The sequence below is a fragment of the Semicossyphus pulcher genome, unplaced genomic scaffold (genome assembly GCF_022749685.1).
Source record: "Semicossyphus pulcher isolate SPU_LCO1_2020_fin unplaced genomic scaffold, fSemPul1.0.p SCAF_13, whole genome shotgun sequence".
NCBI lineage: Eukaryota > Metazoa > Chordata > Actinopteri > Labriformes > Labridae > Semicossyphus > Semicossyphus pulcher.
The window spans coordinates 16617585-16634489 of NW_027211637.1; the positions used below are offsets into that span (position 1 = coordinate 16617585).

At 42.2% G+C, this 16905-nt stretch overlaps 1 protein-coding gene across 3 annotated transcripts in view; it reads left to right on the top strand.

Annotated features, from left to right (window-relative positions):
- The first annotated feature begins 177 nt into the window (after positions 1–177).
- fmnl3 (formin-like 3) overlaps positions 178–16905 on the top strand; it is a 32237-nt gene continuing 15509 nt past the window's right edge. For all 3 annotated transcript variants that reach the window (XM_069659436.1, XM_069659435.1, XM_069659437.1), the window contains exons 1-4: positions 178–746; positions 13964–14047; positions 14194–14274; positions 15584–15660. In XM_069659436.1, coding sequence (XP_069515537.1) covers positions 633–746; positions 13964–14047; positions 14194–14274; positions 15584–15660 — 356 coding nt within the window. In that variant the 5' untranslated portion in view covers positions 178–632. The remainder of the gene's footprint in view (positions 747–13963; positions 14048–14193; positions 14275–15583; positions 15661–16905) is intronic.

Sequence of the window (16905 nt, forward strand, 5' to 3'; positions counted from 1 at the left end):
CCAGCTGCATGTGGGCTCACTGCCTACAGATGTGAGGGGCATGGAAACGGAGATGAAATGACTGACAGGTCTTCTCTCCAACAAGGGCGCCGCCTCCCGCAACTGGAGGCGGGACTAGAGTAGAAAACCTGCCCTCTGAGTGGAGGCAGCAGCAAAGAGCTTAATCAGGATCACACAACAATAATGAATGGAAACACGTCGTAGCCAAGAAAGTTAAGAAGCAACTAAAAGTAACTGTTTGTCGGCATTTTAAAGTTTTCTCTCGTAAGGGGTAATCCGTCGTGAGTAATGGATTGGCCAGGCAGATTAGAAACTACTTTCTGGAAGAGAAAGCAACTGTACTTTTATTGTTTCTTCTGAAAGTAAGTTTTGAAGGGAAACTACAGTGGAGCACACTGTAAACCTAAATGCGTTAGTAATTGTAAATGGCATTTTGGGACATTAATACGAGACTACTGCACTGTCAGCTGTTTATCTCGGTTTGGAGAAGCGGACTGTTTGGATTAATCCGTTAATGAAATTGTTGGAATACTTTTGAGAGTTTTGACTGTCTGACTTGGATTATCATCACTGAAAGACGCTGAAGGATTTGCGAAGTTGACGACAGAGGATTACAGCACATCTGTGGCAAAATGGGTAATATAGAAAGTGTGGACGGCCAGTCGGAGATGAAGCATCACATTATGCCTCTGAAGGTGCCCATGCCTGACCCCACCGAGCTGGAGGAGAAATTTGCCATTGTTTTGGTAAGTTGTGATCACCTTAGTCACAGAAATACTTTTTTATTTTAACCAAAATTTTTTACTCAGTTTTGATTTTTATTTAAGCAAAATAAACTATGTTGGTGTTGTTTCTGTAACAATAGAGTTGATTAAGCTCTTGTAACTTACATTAAAGTGTTTGTGTATTTGCATTTCTCTCGCTTTATCGTCCATGATGGGCTGTTGATATCCTAAATGAAGCGACCTGTGCTGTCCCGCCCCTCTCTCTCTGCCTGCTGTCCCCCCTCTCCTGCGGTTCTTTTGTCTCCTCTAAAGTCAGACAACTCAGCTTTTGGCTGAAGTGGCAAACACTGAACGCAGCATGGAGGGAGTTGGGGGAGAGAGGACTTTTTTTGTAGCTGTTAATAAAGGCAGGAAGGACACTAATCTTTATATCCTTGAGGGAGCACACATCACGAAATTCTCCGTCTGAGTTTACTTAATGTTTTCTCGCTGCAGGCTAAGCATCTGAAAACAACATTTTCTGAATTCCCCCAAAACTCCCACACCCGGAGACTCTCCCCCCTCCCCTCAACTCTGTCTCTCTTCCTCCACACTCCACATCAGGCTGGAGTTGAGCTGTCTGAGCGCTTTGTAATAATGAGCACACAGTCAACACCCACTTTTACCGACTCTTAACACAGTCAAGTGAATATGTCATCCTCCGTCAAGGGGACTTTCTTAAATTAGCCCGTCACAGTAAGGGACTTCACACCTTTTTTTCCCCTCTGTTATCACTTACAATAATGTGGAGCTCTTCTTGGAATAATTGGTGTTTTATTAGGCCTATTTATGACAACTTTAACGAGTTGTTGCTTAAGTTACCCATCGGTAGGGTTGACAAATTCGAGTTTATTAAACTATAAATCTATAAAATGCTACTGTAATAACAACAACAAACAATTTTGCAAATCTAATAATCATGTAAGTCATATTTTAAGATAAAATAACAAAAAATCCCACTCCTCAAATGTGCAGCAAGTTATTTAGCAATTAATCAAGAAACTACAAGATTAAGTAATAATGAAAATAGTTACAGCCCTTTCACTGATGTACATTTTTGTATTAAGTATTGTCATGTGTTCATCAATTTGGGAAACACTTCTATTTCTTTGTTCAAAGAGATTATAGAGAAGAGAACACTCTCATATCAGTCCAGCACGGCTGAACAACCAGCAGCTGGTTAGCTTAGCTTAGCTTAGCATAAACACTGGAAACAGTTGGGAACAGCTAGTCCGGCTGTGTACAAAGGAAACCAAATCGGCTTACTTGCAAAGCTCCCTAATAATCCCCTTAAATCAGTTTAGTTTTACATATGAAATCAATACAAAACTGGCCTAAAGTAAAGCAGTAATGACACAATTATAGAAAACCTCAATTTTGCTTCAAGGCAACACATTTTAGTTCACCTGAGAAAATGTTTCACTGCACAGAACTGGCCTGGACTGGAGAACGGGTTAAGCGGGTGTAACTACAGTTACACCAGGATGCCACACTGGCCTTTAAACAGCAGAAAGTCCTTCCAAAGAGCTACTTTATTTACATTTAGTTCAGTATCATTTTAGACATGCAATATTATTCACATGATTTGTATTTGAGTTGCTTGTTTGAGTGCTCTGCTTCGCTCCACCCATATCCAAACAGAAAGAGAAAATTTAGAGAGCGTTTCAACATAGAGACTCTACTCTCTGTTTATTCTTTGCTTCTCACAGGTGCTTATTTTGTGCTCCTCACTCCTTATTTTACCTAAACCACACCCAGCCTTGATTTTCAGCTGTTTAATACCTTAATTACAGCATCAGCAGCAAGGAGGTGGGATCTTCGCAGCATTACTCACATAGTCTCATTCTTGAACTGTTAGTGGAGCCTCCATCTTTCTGGAATAATGCTGGTATTTGGTTGCCAGAGCTATCAGCTGCTACATAGTAAAGCCATCATATGAAGAGACTAGCGCAGCAAGGAGTCATTTAAGATCTTCTTTATAGCTGCTGTGCTTAGTCTCATTATTATGACAATTATATTCTACTGTACGAGCTGTTATGACAGCTCAAGTGTCTCTTTTATTCTGGTGACTCACTGCATGGGAAACTTTAGTTGAATCTAGGTTTTTCCACGTGACTGATGGGTACTGCTTTGTCATATTTCCCATAAAGAAAAAAAAAATCAACATACATCCTGCTTAGAGACTGGTACAGTTTGCATTTGTTTGACTTGCCTGCAACACAAAGTCAATCCCTGTTATTATGTTCAGCCGTGCAGAGCACATGATTTCTATGCAAGAGGCAGCAGACTCAACATTTCGCTTGTGTTTTTTTTTCAAACTGGGAGACGTTTTCGAGCCCTCTAACCCCACCCGATCCTACCCCACAGCAGCTCCAGATTTCCTTTACTTTGTGGGAAAGAACAACATGCTTGTATATTTTAGTGTTCTTATCAGACAATGCTCCTCTCTCCGCCCCGCTTGCCCCTTGTTGTGAGATAGAGGGACTTCAAAAGCCTCTGCCTCCGCGGTTGGAGCTCCTCAGGAAGACGAGGACATGGACCTGTTGTCTGGACGTGGCTATAGATCAGTTTCATATATTCTAAAAGTAGCCTGGGAAACTTTGCTTTCCCTAAATGAAACACATTTCTATTTCAGTATTACTAAGCAGGGACTTTATTGACTTTGTTGCAAAATAACACTTTGCATAAGCAATACTTAGAAAATGGTAATTCCCCCTCCTCTGGACTGTGTCCTCCTGCAAGAAGGCATGCTGGTGTAAACTGACGTGTCTGCTCCTGCGTGGCAGGACTGCCCTCCTCTCTCAGACACAGCACACGTCCCTGTGGACTGACAGCAGACTGTAATGATGTCATGGGTGCAGGAGCTTTAGCCTCCGTAGTAATATCCCTGGGTTAATGACTTTAACAGGACCTCTCTACTGTAGGGGAGTGGAGGAGGGGGCTAGACCCTTGAGTTAGCTTCAACTACTTCATGCGGTCTGCTAATAAAATGCCAGGGTCAGTTCTAACCGGCAGCATGTGCTAAAGGCATCGTCTTCTTCTCGTCTCTTTTGTCCGGCATCCTCATCCAACAGCCTCAGCTCTGTGTTTTGCGGCTGGAAACAGCTGCCTGGCATTTTCCTTTCTTCCTTTTACAGGGGAAACTGCATTGTAGCCTTTGGTCATTGTGGTTTGTTCGCTTTACAATAAGAACTGTGTTCCTGCAGGCTGTTATGGGTGCATAACATGACATTAGTTCAGATAATCACAGACATCTACCGACAGGAGACCTCACAGATAGACAAATGTAGATCCACAACACAGAAGCCATATCTATTATGTTATATCTTGGTTACTAGTGGCTTTTATACTTGAAAGTGTTGGCTCTTTTCCCCCTCTCTTTGTCCTCGCTCTTTCTTATCCTTGGCAAGTCCAAATGGAAGTGGAACCACTCATTCACTCATTCCCGAATCGCTCTCACTGTGGGTCTGTCCCGCAAATAACTTTCTCCATATGACTTTGTCCTTAAGACAATTATCTGAGATGAGTGACTGGCTTTTTCTAAAGGTGCACGTCTGGCCTGGGATCCTCTTTCAAAGTGCCCGAGCACCAATCCACCGCTGGATTCCTGCGGTCTAGTCGAGGCTGAGGCCACAGGAGAACTCAGAGAAGGAAAAATCTCTTTGAACTGGCGGTCTGCCACTGTTCTCGGTTGTAATGACTTTACCAACATTTTTAAACAGCGCACACATATTTAAGAGCTGTTAGAGCTGCTGCATGGGATTTTTTTCACCACTTGATTGCATTGGAATCCATCCTAACCGATTTGTCTGAGTCTGCTCAACTCCCCATATCTTTTATGCTCTGACATGGAGTTGCATCATGCGCAGCTTTTCTTTTGAGCTATGGTTGTTCAAGAGCGATCCCTCGCTATCAAAGGCTGGGAGAACTACAGATGAAGAAGTGAAGTCAGTGGTAGTAAAATCAGACATGCTGACAATGCGACTCCAGCGCCTTGTGTGACATCACTGTTTCTTGACGACTGAGGTCTAAAGAAAGCTGCAGTGTCGGATAGATGCCACTCATGTGGAACTAATGGAGTCAAGCTGTGCGATGCATTTAATGGACATAAACATAAATCATTTTTATTAGTTTAATAGCTGTTTCGTTTATTCATGTGCTTAGTATGTCTACCACTCCCTTTCTCACACATCACCGCCATTACTCCTTTCTAAAAACAGAAAATGTGTCTGTGACGTCACTAAAGTTGGAAGAATTTGTAGCCTGCATCTGGCTCAGCCACCCACTGCTATGTCCCAGGAAGAGGGGGATTATGGGAGTTGAGTACACACGGTTAACTTGGTTTTAGAGCTGTAGAGCAGGCAGGGGGGGGTTCAGCACAAGGCTGTCCACCTGGCTCTCTACACCCTCGGGCTACAGTCCCCCAATGTGGGCCATGCTTTATGGGCAGTTTTAGTGCTTCTCCACTTTTCTCCTTGTAGCTATTTTGGAAAGCAAAGGTCAAGTTAAAGAGCATGACTAAGCAGATATAACATGTCCACAAAGATTTTTATTTAAAAAAATCATCCTTTTAGGAAATAAGCTCATTTTCCTTCTTGTTGAGACCGAGACGAGAAGATTGATGCCACTCTTGTGTGTTCACGCTGAATATGAAGCTAGAGCCAGCTGCCAATTAGCTTAGCCTAGCTTAAATAGCCAGAAAAAGAGGGGGCATCAGCTAGCCTGGCTTTGTGTTTAATAATTAAAATGTTATATTTAATTAGTTTAAAATACGAACATTTAAGTGTAAAAACAACAAGTAGTAGTTGAAAAGACTAGACTGCCCATACAAGCTAGTTTTTTGCTGTTCACAGTCTTTTTACTAAGCTAACCTGCTACTAGCTGCATTATTAGCGTACAGACATGAGAGGGGTATTGAGTTTTTCATCTAAGCCTCGGCTAGCAAGCAAGTATAACACAGCCCAACAAAGATGCAGAAATATAAGTAGTATATGTTGTTGTTTTTTTACTTTCCCGTCTCAGAAACAGATAAAACAGATACAAGTGAGACATCAGTTGTTTGTTCAAATCACTGAATGTGTTTCAGATCTGGATTTATTCATCTATGCAAAGAAACAGCATGTGTTTGCCATTTATATGCATATGTTAGTGTTTTTTGGTATGTGCGTGCATTTGTGCGCGTCAGTGGGGGTTTGCATGCAGCTCTAATGCAGCTGCACCGAGGCTGTAGGTTGGAGAAGTGGTTTCCTCCTCAGTACAATGGGGAGTCTGTCAGTCAGTGTTGTTTTAGAAAGGGGGCCTCATCCCCTGGTGCCTTTTGTGCCGCTTCACTCTTTTTTTTACGTGGACGCTCGGAAGAACTGCTGTAAGCCTGTTTAAAGAGCCGGCGGATTACGGCGTGATGCTACTTAACTTGTGACATGATGTAATTATTATTTCCCAGGCCTTCCTTATGTGACATAGTAGTCTATATTTGTTTTGTCATTTCTTAAGGCTTCTGCTTCCTCCTTTTTACACTGACACATCATTGATTAAAGTCACACTGAGAGACAAAGGGGAACTTTGTTACATGTGATTTAGTGGTTTTCATATGAATTTTTGCATGTTTTGACTTTTGGTATTGTTTTGTTTTCTTCTTTATTTCTCTCTCCCGACACAGATCTCCTTAAAGAAGCTTTAGAAAGTTCAGTTGATTTAAACCTTTATTTTTCTGCTCAGCTCAGACTCAGATTTGTTGCTCCTTTCTCTTTGGCTGACCTTCATCTTTTTAACTGGGCAGTGTGTCAAAAGGCCCGGCCGGCGTGAGTTATTGAGGCATTCATGTACCTGCATTCCTGACATTCCTTGTGTATGTCTCCTGTTGGCCGGGGCTTCCCTGGGCCCATGTTCGGACGCACACAGGAGAACAAACAGGATGTTCGACGCACCGGATTGAACCAATTCCTCTGATTCATTATCAGTTGTAGAAATTATTTATAACTCTGTCCTCACCTCACTCATACCTTTGTTTGTGTTCACATTTCCTAGATACAGCATGTTAAACAATATAGTTGTCAGGTGGGAATAGATTGATGTCACTGTTATTTTGATGCACAAAAACTTCCTAAAAGCTCATGTAAACAGGCGCTTGTTTCAAGTTCGCTCCTGTTTGAAGCTTGAGGAACATCTGGCTTCAAAAGACCAATATTTCCTCTTTATCTCAGCCCTTTGGTTGAGATTAAAGAGCGCTGTGATGATAACGGTCTCTAGCTTGAACCCAGCTATTACCGCTGTCGATCACTGTGACGTCATCGTGCAAATAAACGGATTAGCAAATGTGTTCTGGGAGGCGGTTCTTGGTTTATCAAGCGAAAAGTGCCATTTCATCAACTTCCTGTGTCTTGGGCTGGCTGGGGGAATGTCCATTTGGTCTCGGGTTGTAAAGAAGTGACCGGAGGGGAAGTTATTTCTCTCATCAGAGTTACTCAGAGGTCACGGTCTAGAAGAAGTGAGCTCATGGGAGAAGAGAGGAGGCTTTAGGGTGATTTCAGATCGTAGTAGGGACGAGCAGGAAGGCAGAGGAAGCTGAGGGAGTCTGAAACCTCACACCAAAGCTGTGCAGTGTCAGTTTAAGTTGTGTAGAATATAAGAAACTTTCCATTTGTGTTGTTTCTTGTTTGATGGAAATTAATTGACGTCCACTGTGTTTGGATCAGTTGTATCACACTGTTTTCACTTACTACATGCTTAAAGTTTCACATGTAAAGACTGTGGTGTGAGCTGGCTGTGTTTGCGTGTAAATAAGGTGCCTTACCTGTTATGTTAATTACTTAATAAACACACTCTTAACTGAGTTTCATTATATTTGCTTTGTCAACAAGAACCAGGACAGGGAGGGGTGATAACTTCACCTCTCCGCCTGTTAGAAAAACATCTTCCACCCGCTGCTATCTGCCCCCTTTAGCTGGTGTAGCATCTGCCTTGCTGGCCCTCCTGCTCCTCCAGCGTCTTTATGCAGCACTCATGCTTTGTTGTGATTGCCTGGTTCGGGTTACCTCGCAAAAGAGCGATAGTGTGATCGGATAGCTGCTCAGAGAAAGGGGGGCAGTGTTTTCTCACACTCCACTCGGTCGCTTTCAATCCAAGGAGGCTTACCTGGGAGCTGGAAAAAAACACCTACTACTCATTCATTGTTGGAGTGGATGTGTGAAAACACACACACACACACACACACATGCTTGAATAACACGTAATAGCTAAACCGAACACTACTCAGGCCAGTTTTTGATTTCCTGAAGAGTCCAGGAAGTCCCTGTGGCTTCATGACGACAACAGCCGAGCCTCTCATCCTGTCCCCGCTCATTGTGTGTGGATACGAAAGGAAAAGGAGGAATCTAAACAATAGCTCTGACTGACATTAATGAAAGCTATGTGTTGGTTTAGATGCTGTCATACAGTGACGGTGACTCACGCTGATGTTTACCATGAGTGATGTTACTGAATCAACTCATCCGGCTTGATGAGCACCACCTAATGCGGTCATGATCTACTCTATGTGTGCACGGCATTTACATAATGACAGACAGACGCCCAGAAGTCGGTTCTGTATTGAACCTTCCTGTCCCTCTTGGCTCTCATGAGACTGTAGACGATTATTTCTTACGGTCATTTCCTTTTTTTCCTGAAGGACTAAATCAAGCAACCCTATTTCATTTAAATCCTTAAAGAAAACATGGTAATGCCAGGTCCCTTATTCACAGTGTTTTCTCTGCCTCCTTGTTGGCTCTACTTTCTGATAGGGATCAGTGGCCTGGCTTTGTCCAGCCTCTTCAGACAGCAGCACCCTTCATTAAAGGGCTTCTGCTCTTTTCTTCCTCCTCATTGGCTGCTCTAGTATTTTCCTTTGTTACCGGATCAGTGAAGCGTTCTTTCAAAAAATGTCAGAAAGAAAAAATATTTTTCATACAAAGCAGAGGTGCTTCAATAATTTATTACAATATTGTATCCACAGTTAGAAAATAGAGCCAGATAGTTTTTTTTCTCTGGTAATTTTATGAATGACACTAAAAGCACTTTCAGCAGAAAAATGAAACCACATAGCATTTTTGATGAGTGTCTTTTATTCTCTGAAGAGTCACAGGATTAATATTGAAACAGGATGTGAAAAAGCTGATCCATGCTTTTATTTCCAGTGGGTTTGTACCTTTTTCTTTCAGGCTTTAATAACAAAACCAAAAAAGATTATATGAATTCTTAAAGGTATAATGTCTTAGATTTTCATTTACGTAAATGTCTGTTAAGTCGCTATCTATCGCCGAGTGAGGTAAGTCAATGGTGATTGAGCCTATGGCCCACTGATGAAAGCCTTTGCATTTGCAGTATTACAGACTTGGTGTCTGTGGCGACATTCGCGGAAAAAATAGTGCCAGTTAGTGACGCGTTTTCCATCACCCAGCAGTGGTTGGTCTGTCAGAGAGGGTAGGCGGAGCTAAGTGGCTGCTTTTCCGGTCTCTGCAAGCGTTGCGAGTAAACAGTAATCTACTATGGCTGAACAAACAGAAAAGATCGATGACTACAGATAGAACTTCATAAATAAGTGAAAATCCAAAGAAAAAGAAACAAACTCTATGCTCAGATGAAGGCAAACAGTCTAAAAAGGAAAGCAACCGTCAGCCAGGAAAATCAAGAGTTACAACCAGAGCCAACCGTGGACGTCACACATGCAACACAGTCTTGGATATTTGACTAAGACTGTTGTTCATTTCAAAATAATAATTGTCTACAAATTAATAGATAGGATAAGACCGCTATAATTAAAGGTTTAGTTGAGTTCAATCGCTTTCTTGCTAAGAGGGAGATCAGTTTTAGCTAGCAGCTGGTTAGCTTAGTTTGGTATTAAGATTGTTTAATATGTACAACATTTCAAAAGAAGATATAATTTATAGATGAGAAAGCTTTAGAGGTCAACAGGCTGGTAGCTTCATATCTAACTTACTGATATGAGAGGAGTATGGATCTTCTCACTTAAATCGGCATTTAAGCTGCCTCATAAAACAATTATGTTGTATATTAACAAATAGATGTCCCCGCCGTGTCTGTAATTAGTGTTTAAGCTTTAAGTGAATTGTTGCTTGTGTTGGCAGGTTGACAGCTTGCAGTCTAACTGAGCCACAGGTCCTCCCTCCTGGACCCCACCCTGATGAGCAGACATCAGACTTGTTGGGGGTAAAGAGGACTGTCTGGTCCTCAAAGCCTGAGCTGCCACAGGCCCTGTCCAGCCTCATGAGCTTTTAGCCGCCCACTCATTTCCCTCTGAGCCGATGACAACTAAGTCTGGCCTGTGTAAACCAAATCAAAGTAGATAAAAAACACAGACTCTGCATTTCCAACCCACTGATAGAGCACAAAGGAGAGATCAGAGTGGATGCCTTTGGTTTGTAGGCCACTTGTAGGGGGTTACAGACTGGAAATCAGAGTTACATGTTCATGCATACAACTATGACCTGCTTAAATGGGCTTACAAGCCACCATAAATACATGCAGGGATGTATGAGCAAGAGTCATTCTGGTATCTTATCCGAATGGAAAGTGTGAAGCTGTGAGACCCATCCTGTCACTCTTTCCCATTTGTCTCTCTGGGGGCCCGTGGCTGGAGTTGCAGGTCAGAGGCTGGACTCAGGACTGATTGTAAATCAGTTTGATTAGGAAGCTGTCCGGTTTAGGGTCGAGTAAGTTGCCCTGTTGACTCTGAGATCTGCAGTGACCCTGGACTCTGCAGCATCCCCCCCTCTCTTGTCGGGGTCTGTGCGTGACTTGGGCGCTCTCCTGAGTCCCCGATGGCTCTCCTGGACTCGTCATGCCTCCTTAACCAGCAACCCGACACCCTCAACTACTTTAACTGTTGAGGCTTTAAAAAAACTCTGTCTTCCTTTGTCAAGGCTCAAATTTCTCTCTGTTTAAGAGTTTATGCCCTCTCTGTTGGCCTGTCGTACTCCTGTGCTTGAATCTCCTCCCTAAAATCCTTTCAAATCTTAAATTTAATTAATCTTCCTCAATTTTAACTTTTCTTTTGCATATTTTGTCGCTAGTTATTTATTTACTTTACTTTTGATTTTTGTGCAAGAGAAAAACGTTTTAATGCAGCAGAGTTTTCATTCTGTTTGGAAACCTGGCCTCTTGTTGTGGCTCACAATAGGCCCCAATGATTGCAGAGATACTGGTGATAATAGAACCAGTCCGTCTGGTCGTGCAGTGTACTGGTGTTGTGTTGTAGCCGGATTCTGCTCCGCACAGCACCAGGGGGCATACGCTGACCCAGCCCACCAGCCATTGTTAGAGATTTTCTATGACGAAAAAAATAGCTCAAATGTCAAAGGATGGGAATGGCAGCACACCAAATCAAAACAAAGCTCCACATTGAATCCTTTGTCAGGCCAGTCTCAGGTCAAACAAGTAAAGGCCGCGCTGGAGGAGAGAGTATGTGGGCATTATCGCTACATAACAAGCACCAAAACATTTTTGGCATTTCTGTAGTATTTTCCCCTAAAATGGGCGAGCGAATCCAGTGTGCCGCCGCTTCCTCTCTCCCATAAAGCTACGTCTTTTTAGCTTCTTATAAACACAGGAAGTGCAAGATTGTATCGCTGTGGGAGAAAGTGAAATTAAATTAGCTAAATTGGGTAACTTGGCTCAAATTACCCAAATCTAGTCAGAAAGGAAACATCCCCTCTGCTTTTTGCTCCGTCGAAGGACTAACCTCCTCTCTGCCGCCTCTTTTATACCTTTTTTACACATATTTTTTAACATATGTAGCTCGGCATACATCTGCACACAGTCCCACCTGTATTTGTTTACACTACCTGAGGCTCTAACTGACAATGGGCAGCACAGTTTTAAACATCAAAGTCTTCGGTGTGTCTTCATTGCTCATAATGGCAGGGCACCTATTACATTACTGACTGTGATGGAATGAATACGCATTTATTTACATCTTATTATGTTACTATCACTGAAATCCTCTTCAAATCCAATAACAGTGGGCTTTATTTTGCTCTTTTGTTCCTTCTAAATTGATAAATCTGTCAATGTGTGTCCGTCTTTCTGCTCTGGATGTTTTCCAGTAATTCAGAATTACATTACAACAAATAGGGACCTTGGCTGACTGGGGAAACAAAAGAAGCCGGGCTTTGAGCCCGGACAGATGCAGGAGCAGATACCTGGGCTTCATTTGTCGTTTACCCTTCAGGTGTTTACAGCAAAATTCAAGCCTATGGAACATAATCTGGAGTGCATTAAAAAGATCCACTCAGGGAAATTGGTTCCTTTTGTCCATAATTCATTATGAATGTGAAGATTTACAATATACAATCCACATAATCTTAGAAGGGTTTTTGTCTTATACACAGTTAATTAGGGCTGCAACTACTGATTGCTGTCATATACATTAATCTGCCAATATTTTATTGATTAATTGAATATTTTTTAGTCTATAAAATGTCAGAATCGTTGTCACAATTCCCCAAAACCCAAAGTGTCTTCAAGAGACGGAGTTGCCGGACCAGCAGTTGAAAATCTAATTTAGTAAAGTCACAGTGAAATGTGTCAGTGACAGTTCTCAAATCTGCACATTTAAAAAGATGCAACCTCAAAATATTTGGCATTTTATAAGAAAAAATAATAATTAAATGATTAATCCGTCATAAAATAGTTGCCAGGTCCTTCTGTGCTACTTTAAATCTGTGATGCTAAATGCTAAATATAGCCTCTAATATATAATTGTCCATCTGTTTTTTAACTAAAAGTATCCAGTCATGCTCAGAAACAGATACGGATGGGAGGTACTTCTCTTCACTTCCTAGTCTGACCTTCCTCTAAGACTAAAACGACTCCCAGGAGAGACCGAGGAGGAGAGGGAGCAGGTTGGGGGTCAGACGAGAGAGAGAAATTTACCAGTATAAACTACTACTATAAACAGGACACATTCCTCCTGTAATTCTGGACATCTGGTATGCATGTTGCCTCTCTCTTCTCTCCTGCGTGGGATTTATAAAGCAGGTTACGTCAAAGGCTCCATATGTAGCATCTTTGCACTGCTATCCCCTACAGATACAGCCGGTTACAGGACGCTTTGCCAGGCATTGCTTTTTGTGCTTTCTTCTAACTGTGCATTGGGTTTGTGAATTTGTGATCACAAAAATATGCGCTTAAATTTGGAAGTGTGAGTCAGCTCCATAAAACAAATGTGTTGAAGAAATACAGAAGCAGTGTTTCCTCAGCTCGGTCGTCTTTAGACAGCATGATTCATGACGTGCTAAAAGAGTGAGCGATGTGGTCCTGATGTGGAAAACTTATTTTTAAAATAGTTGCATGTGATATTCCAGCCCCGCCAGTGACTAAAAAGTTGTTATAGGAACAAGAATATGTAATTTTCCATCCATCAAATGCTCCATGAGTGGCAAAATGCCAGTGTGAAAACCACGTCTGACCTGGGATGGGTTAACGGGGTGTTGCGTTTTAGACAGGAGGCTGAGTTACAGCTGCAGGTTAAAAGTCAAGCTGATAGGCCGTTTGTGGCCGGGCTGATGGGTCCTGTTGATATGAGTGTAAATGAGAGTTCCCAGTGCAAACAATCCCTCATGTCTCTTCAAAGAGAAACGCTGAGGCGATCAGTTTCAACTCCCTTATATTGTCGTGCTTCCTCATTTTTAAGATTTCCACGTCAATCACTGTTAACAAGCTCTTGGCGTAGCCGAGGAAGTTATTACTCAAAATCTTGTGTTGTATAGTTTGTGTTATTTTTACTGTTGTCACAGGGACATAAAACACTAAAGTGGGCTGCTCTCCAAACACAAATTAGAGCATTTAGAGTTTAATTTGAGCCACAGTGAACGGGCTGCCTCAGGACGTCTTGTGTGGCGTTCAAGTGTTTTTATGAGGGGATTAGATGACAGGTCTGGTAATAGGCCTGCACTTTGATTGTGGCTTGTTGTGGTTAAAAGCAAAGTGTGTCTGAGAGAGGAGATTCAGATCATCTCCTGTAGCAGGATGCTAGAGTCAACACAGGAAGTGAGGTCATGGTGCAAGTCCCTAAATTTTCGGCGGTTCTCTGCTGTTGGCGCCAGAGGCCAGTGAAGCCCCTGTCACTGCTGCTATAAATAGTCAGATAAAGAGAAAAAAGGAATTATGTGGTTATAACTAATGCTTCCTTTTTATTTTTACAGAACTCTATGAACCTGCCTCCAGACAAAGCCCGGCTCCTCAGGCAGTACGACAATGAAAAGAAGTGGGACCTGATCTGCGACCAGGTGCTTTCAATAACCCTTATTCATAAATCACCAAACCAACACTCACAATGTACACACACCTGCTATTATCGTGTTACCCATCATGCACCAACACAGTGACTTCAGCAAACACACATTACAATGCTTGCCCTGTTGTCCGTCTACAGGAGAGATTTCAGGTGAAGAATCCGCCTCACACCTACATCCAGAAGCTACGAGGATACTTGGACCCTGGAGTAACACGAAAGGTGGGACAGTACAAATCAGCATTCAAGTAATTTCCATTTAAAGGGGAACTGTACCAACTTTACACACAAAAGGCCATCTTGGAAAGTACTACTGAATATGCAAAAAGTTTAACAAAGCCTTTTTGGCTCCAGAGAGAGCTGGATGAAGTAGTGTCACTTCAGGAAGTGTAATAACAGTTGGGACTGAAGACTACAAGTTTGATAATGAAAAATAAATCTGATGGTGGTGAGCTTACCAGACTTCTTTAGCCCACACCTCATCAATTCTTGTGGCTATATTAGCTTTTGCTAGCTTAACACACATAAAAAAAATAAACTGTTAACTGTTCAGTTGCATTGTTTACAACATTTGCCACTACTAGCATAACAATCCTGAATTTGCCGTCTGAATAGACTGTTTACTGATGCGTTGCATCTTGGGTCACATAAGCTGCACTTGGCATTAAACACCTGAAAAATTAAATAAACTGTTGGTGGTTGCGTTTCATTGTTGGCTACATTACCCGCTACTAGCATAACACACCTATATAAATGTGATAAACTGTTGGACGTTGTTTTACATCGCTGGCTACATTAGCCACAACTAGCATAACACACTGAAATAAATGTAATAAACTGTTGGACGTTGAGTTGCATTGTTGGCTACATTAGCCGCTACTAGCATAACACACCTAAATAAATGTAATAAACTGTTGGAAGTAGAGTTGCATTGTTGGCTACGTTAGCCGCTACTAGCATAACAAACCTAAATAAATGTAATAAACTGTTGGAAGTTGAGTTACATCGTTGGCTACATTAGCTGCTACTAGCGTAACACACCTAAATAAATGTAATAAACTGTTGGAAGTTGAGTTTATCACCTGCTACATTAGCCACTCCTAGCACATTACCCCCCCCCCCCAAAAAACTGAATTTGCTGTTGATGGTTGTGCTGCATCATCTGCTGCGTTAGCTGCTGCTAGCATAACACAAATTAAAAAAACAGAATAAACTGTGGCCAGAGGAGTTGCAGTGTGTGTAGCTTCTACTAGCATAACACACCTTAAAATTATGTAAAACTATTAGCGATTGACTTGCATTGTGGATGATGTAGGTGACAAAGAATGTAGTCAATTTAAAAGTAAGTGGGTTCTGTTGTATTGATTTTACTTATTTTTTTAAAGAAATCAAACAATGTCACTGGTGAGCAGTGCTAAATCAGTGAAGTACTACTTTAAAAGGATACCTGTACACCTTTGCTGATATGTGTTAGTGCTTGCACAATTATAAATCTGCATAAAAAACGTTCTTCTTTCTTTATATGTTGCAGAAGTTTCGCAGGCGGGTGCAGGAATCTACAAAAGTCTTGAGGGAGTTGGAGATCTCACTGAGGACAAACCACATTGGGTAATCAATACTTGTCTCCCCCATTTTTATGGTGAATTACACAGATGTATTATTGCTGTACGCTGTTAAGGAAATCACATTATTGTTTCCCCTCTGTAAAGAATAGTCCTTTCTCTGCGCTCTTGCTGCTGCAGGGACCCACAGCTCTTTTTGGTGCCCAGATATCCCCCATTGTTCTAACTTGCCAAGCTCTGCAGCTCCACTTCATAGAGCTGGTGCTCATAGTGCCCAGATGGTAGCCATTGTGCTGCCTCGTCCACTCCCCCATAGTGTGGAGCAGGAAGCTTTGTTGTGTATGCCAGAGGGACAGGAAGCCTGGCTGACCAATGGTGAACCCAGTGAGAAGCACAAAAACACACACAGGGATACTTTAATGTTTACACATGTATCACATTTTAAAGCAAACAATCTTTTTGTATTGTTTTGCTGTATTCTGCAGAAGACAATAGGCATTCAGTTTGTGGATGTGGATGTTATGTAAGCCTTTCTATTCTTTATCTTCAGCGTTGCACACATGGTCCTTGACTTTGTGAACAAATGTCACACAGATAATTACACATAAAAAATGTGCTGCGATGACTTGCCACTGAATTCCCAAACCAGAAGGAGCCTGTAAAAAGGCTTTGATTTTCCACAGAGTTCATCGAGTTCCAAGAATAACTCATATTCTATTAGGCCTCATCAATAAAGGTCCGTTTCAATGCATTTCCCAGAAATATGCAGACGCAGAGAAAAAAAGAAAGCTATTTTCAGAAGGCTTTAGTGGGTGGGATTAAGTGTAACAGATGCTGGTTTATTGTGTGTGTCTGAATCCTGGGCCCTCTCTGATGTGTTATTCCTGAGATTGCCAAGAAAATCTGAAATAGCAACTGGTTGGAGAGAAATAGAGGGAGGAAAAGGAGCAAGGGCGAGGAAGGAGTAAGGGGTCAGAGGAAAGGAGGGAGAGAAGTACAGGGAGGGAGAAGGAGCGAGGGAGAGGAAGGAGTGAGGGGTCAGAGGAAAGGAGGGAGAAAGGGGAGGGAGGGGTGGCAGACAGGAAACTGATGATCAAGCCCGCCTCCTTGTCCTCCCCCTCCTCCCTTTCCCTCCTGCACCCGTTTTTACTCTTTACTGCCTTGTTTGCTTTCCTCTGTTCTTCTCCTCACCTCTCTTCCCTTTCCCTCCTCCCTCCCTCCTTCCCTCCGTCCCTTTGCTACTTTGACGCTCCTGATTGCTTTCCTGCCTGACTCTGGCTCGCCATTGGCT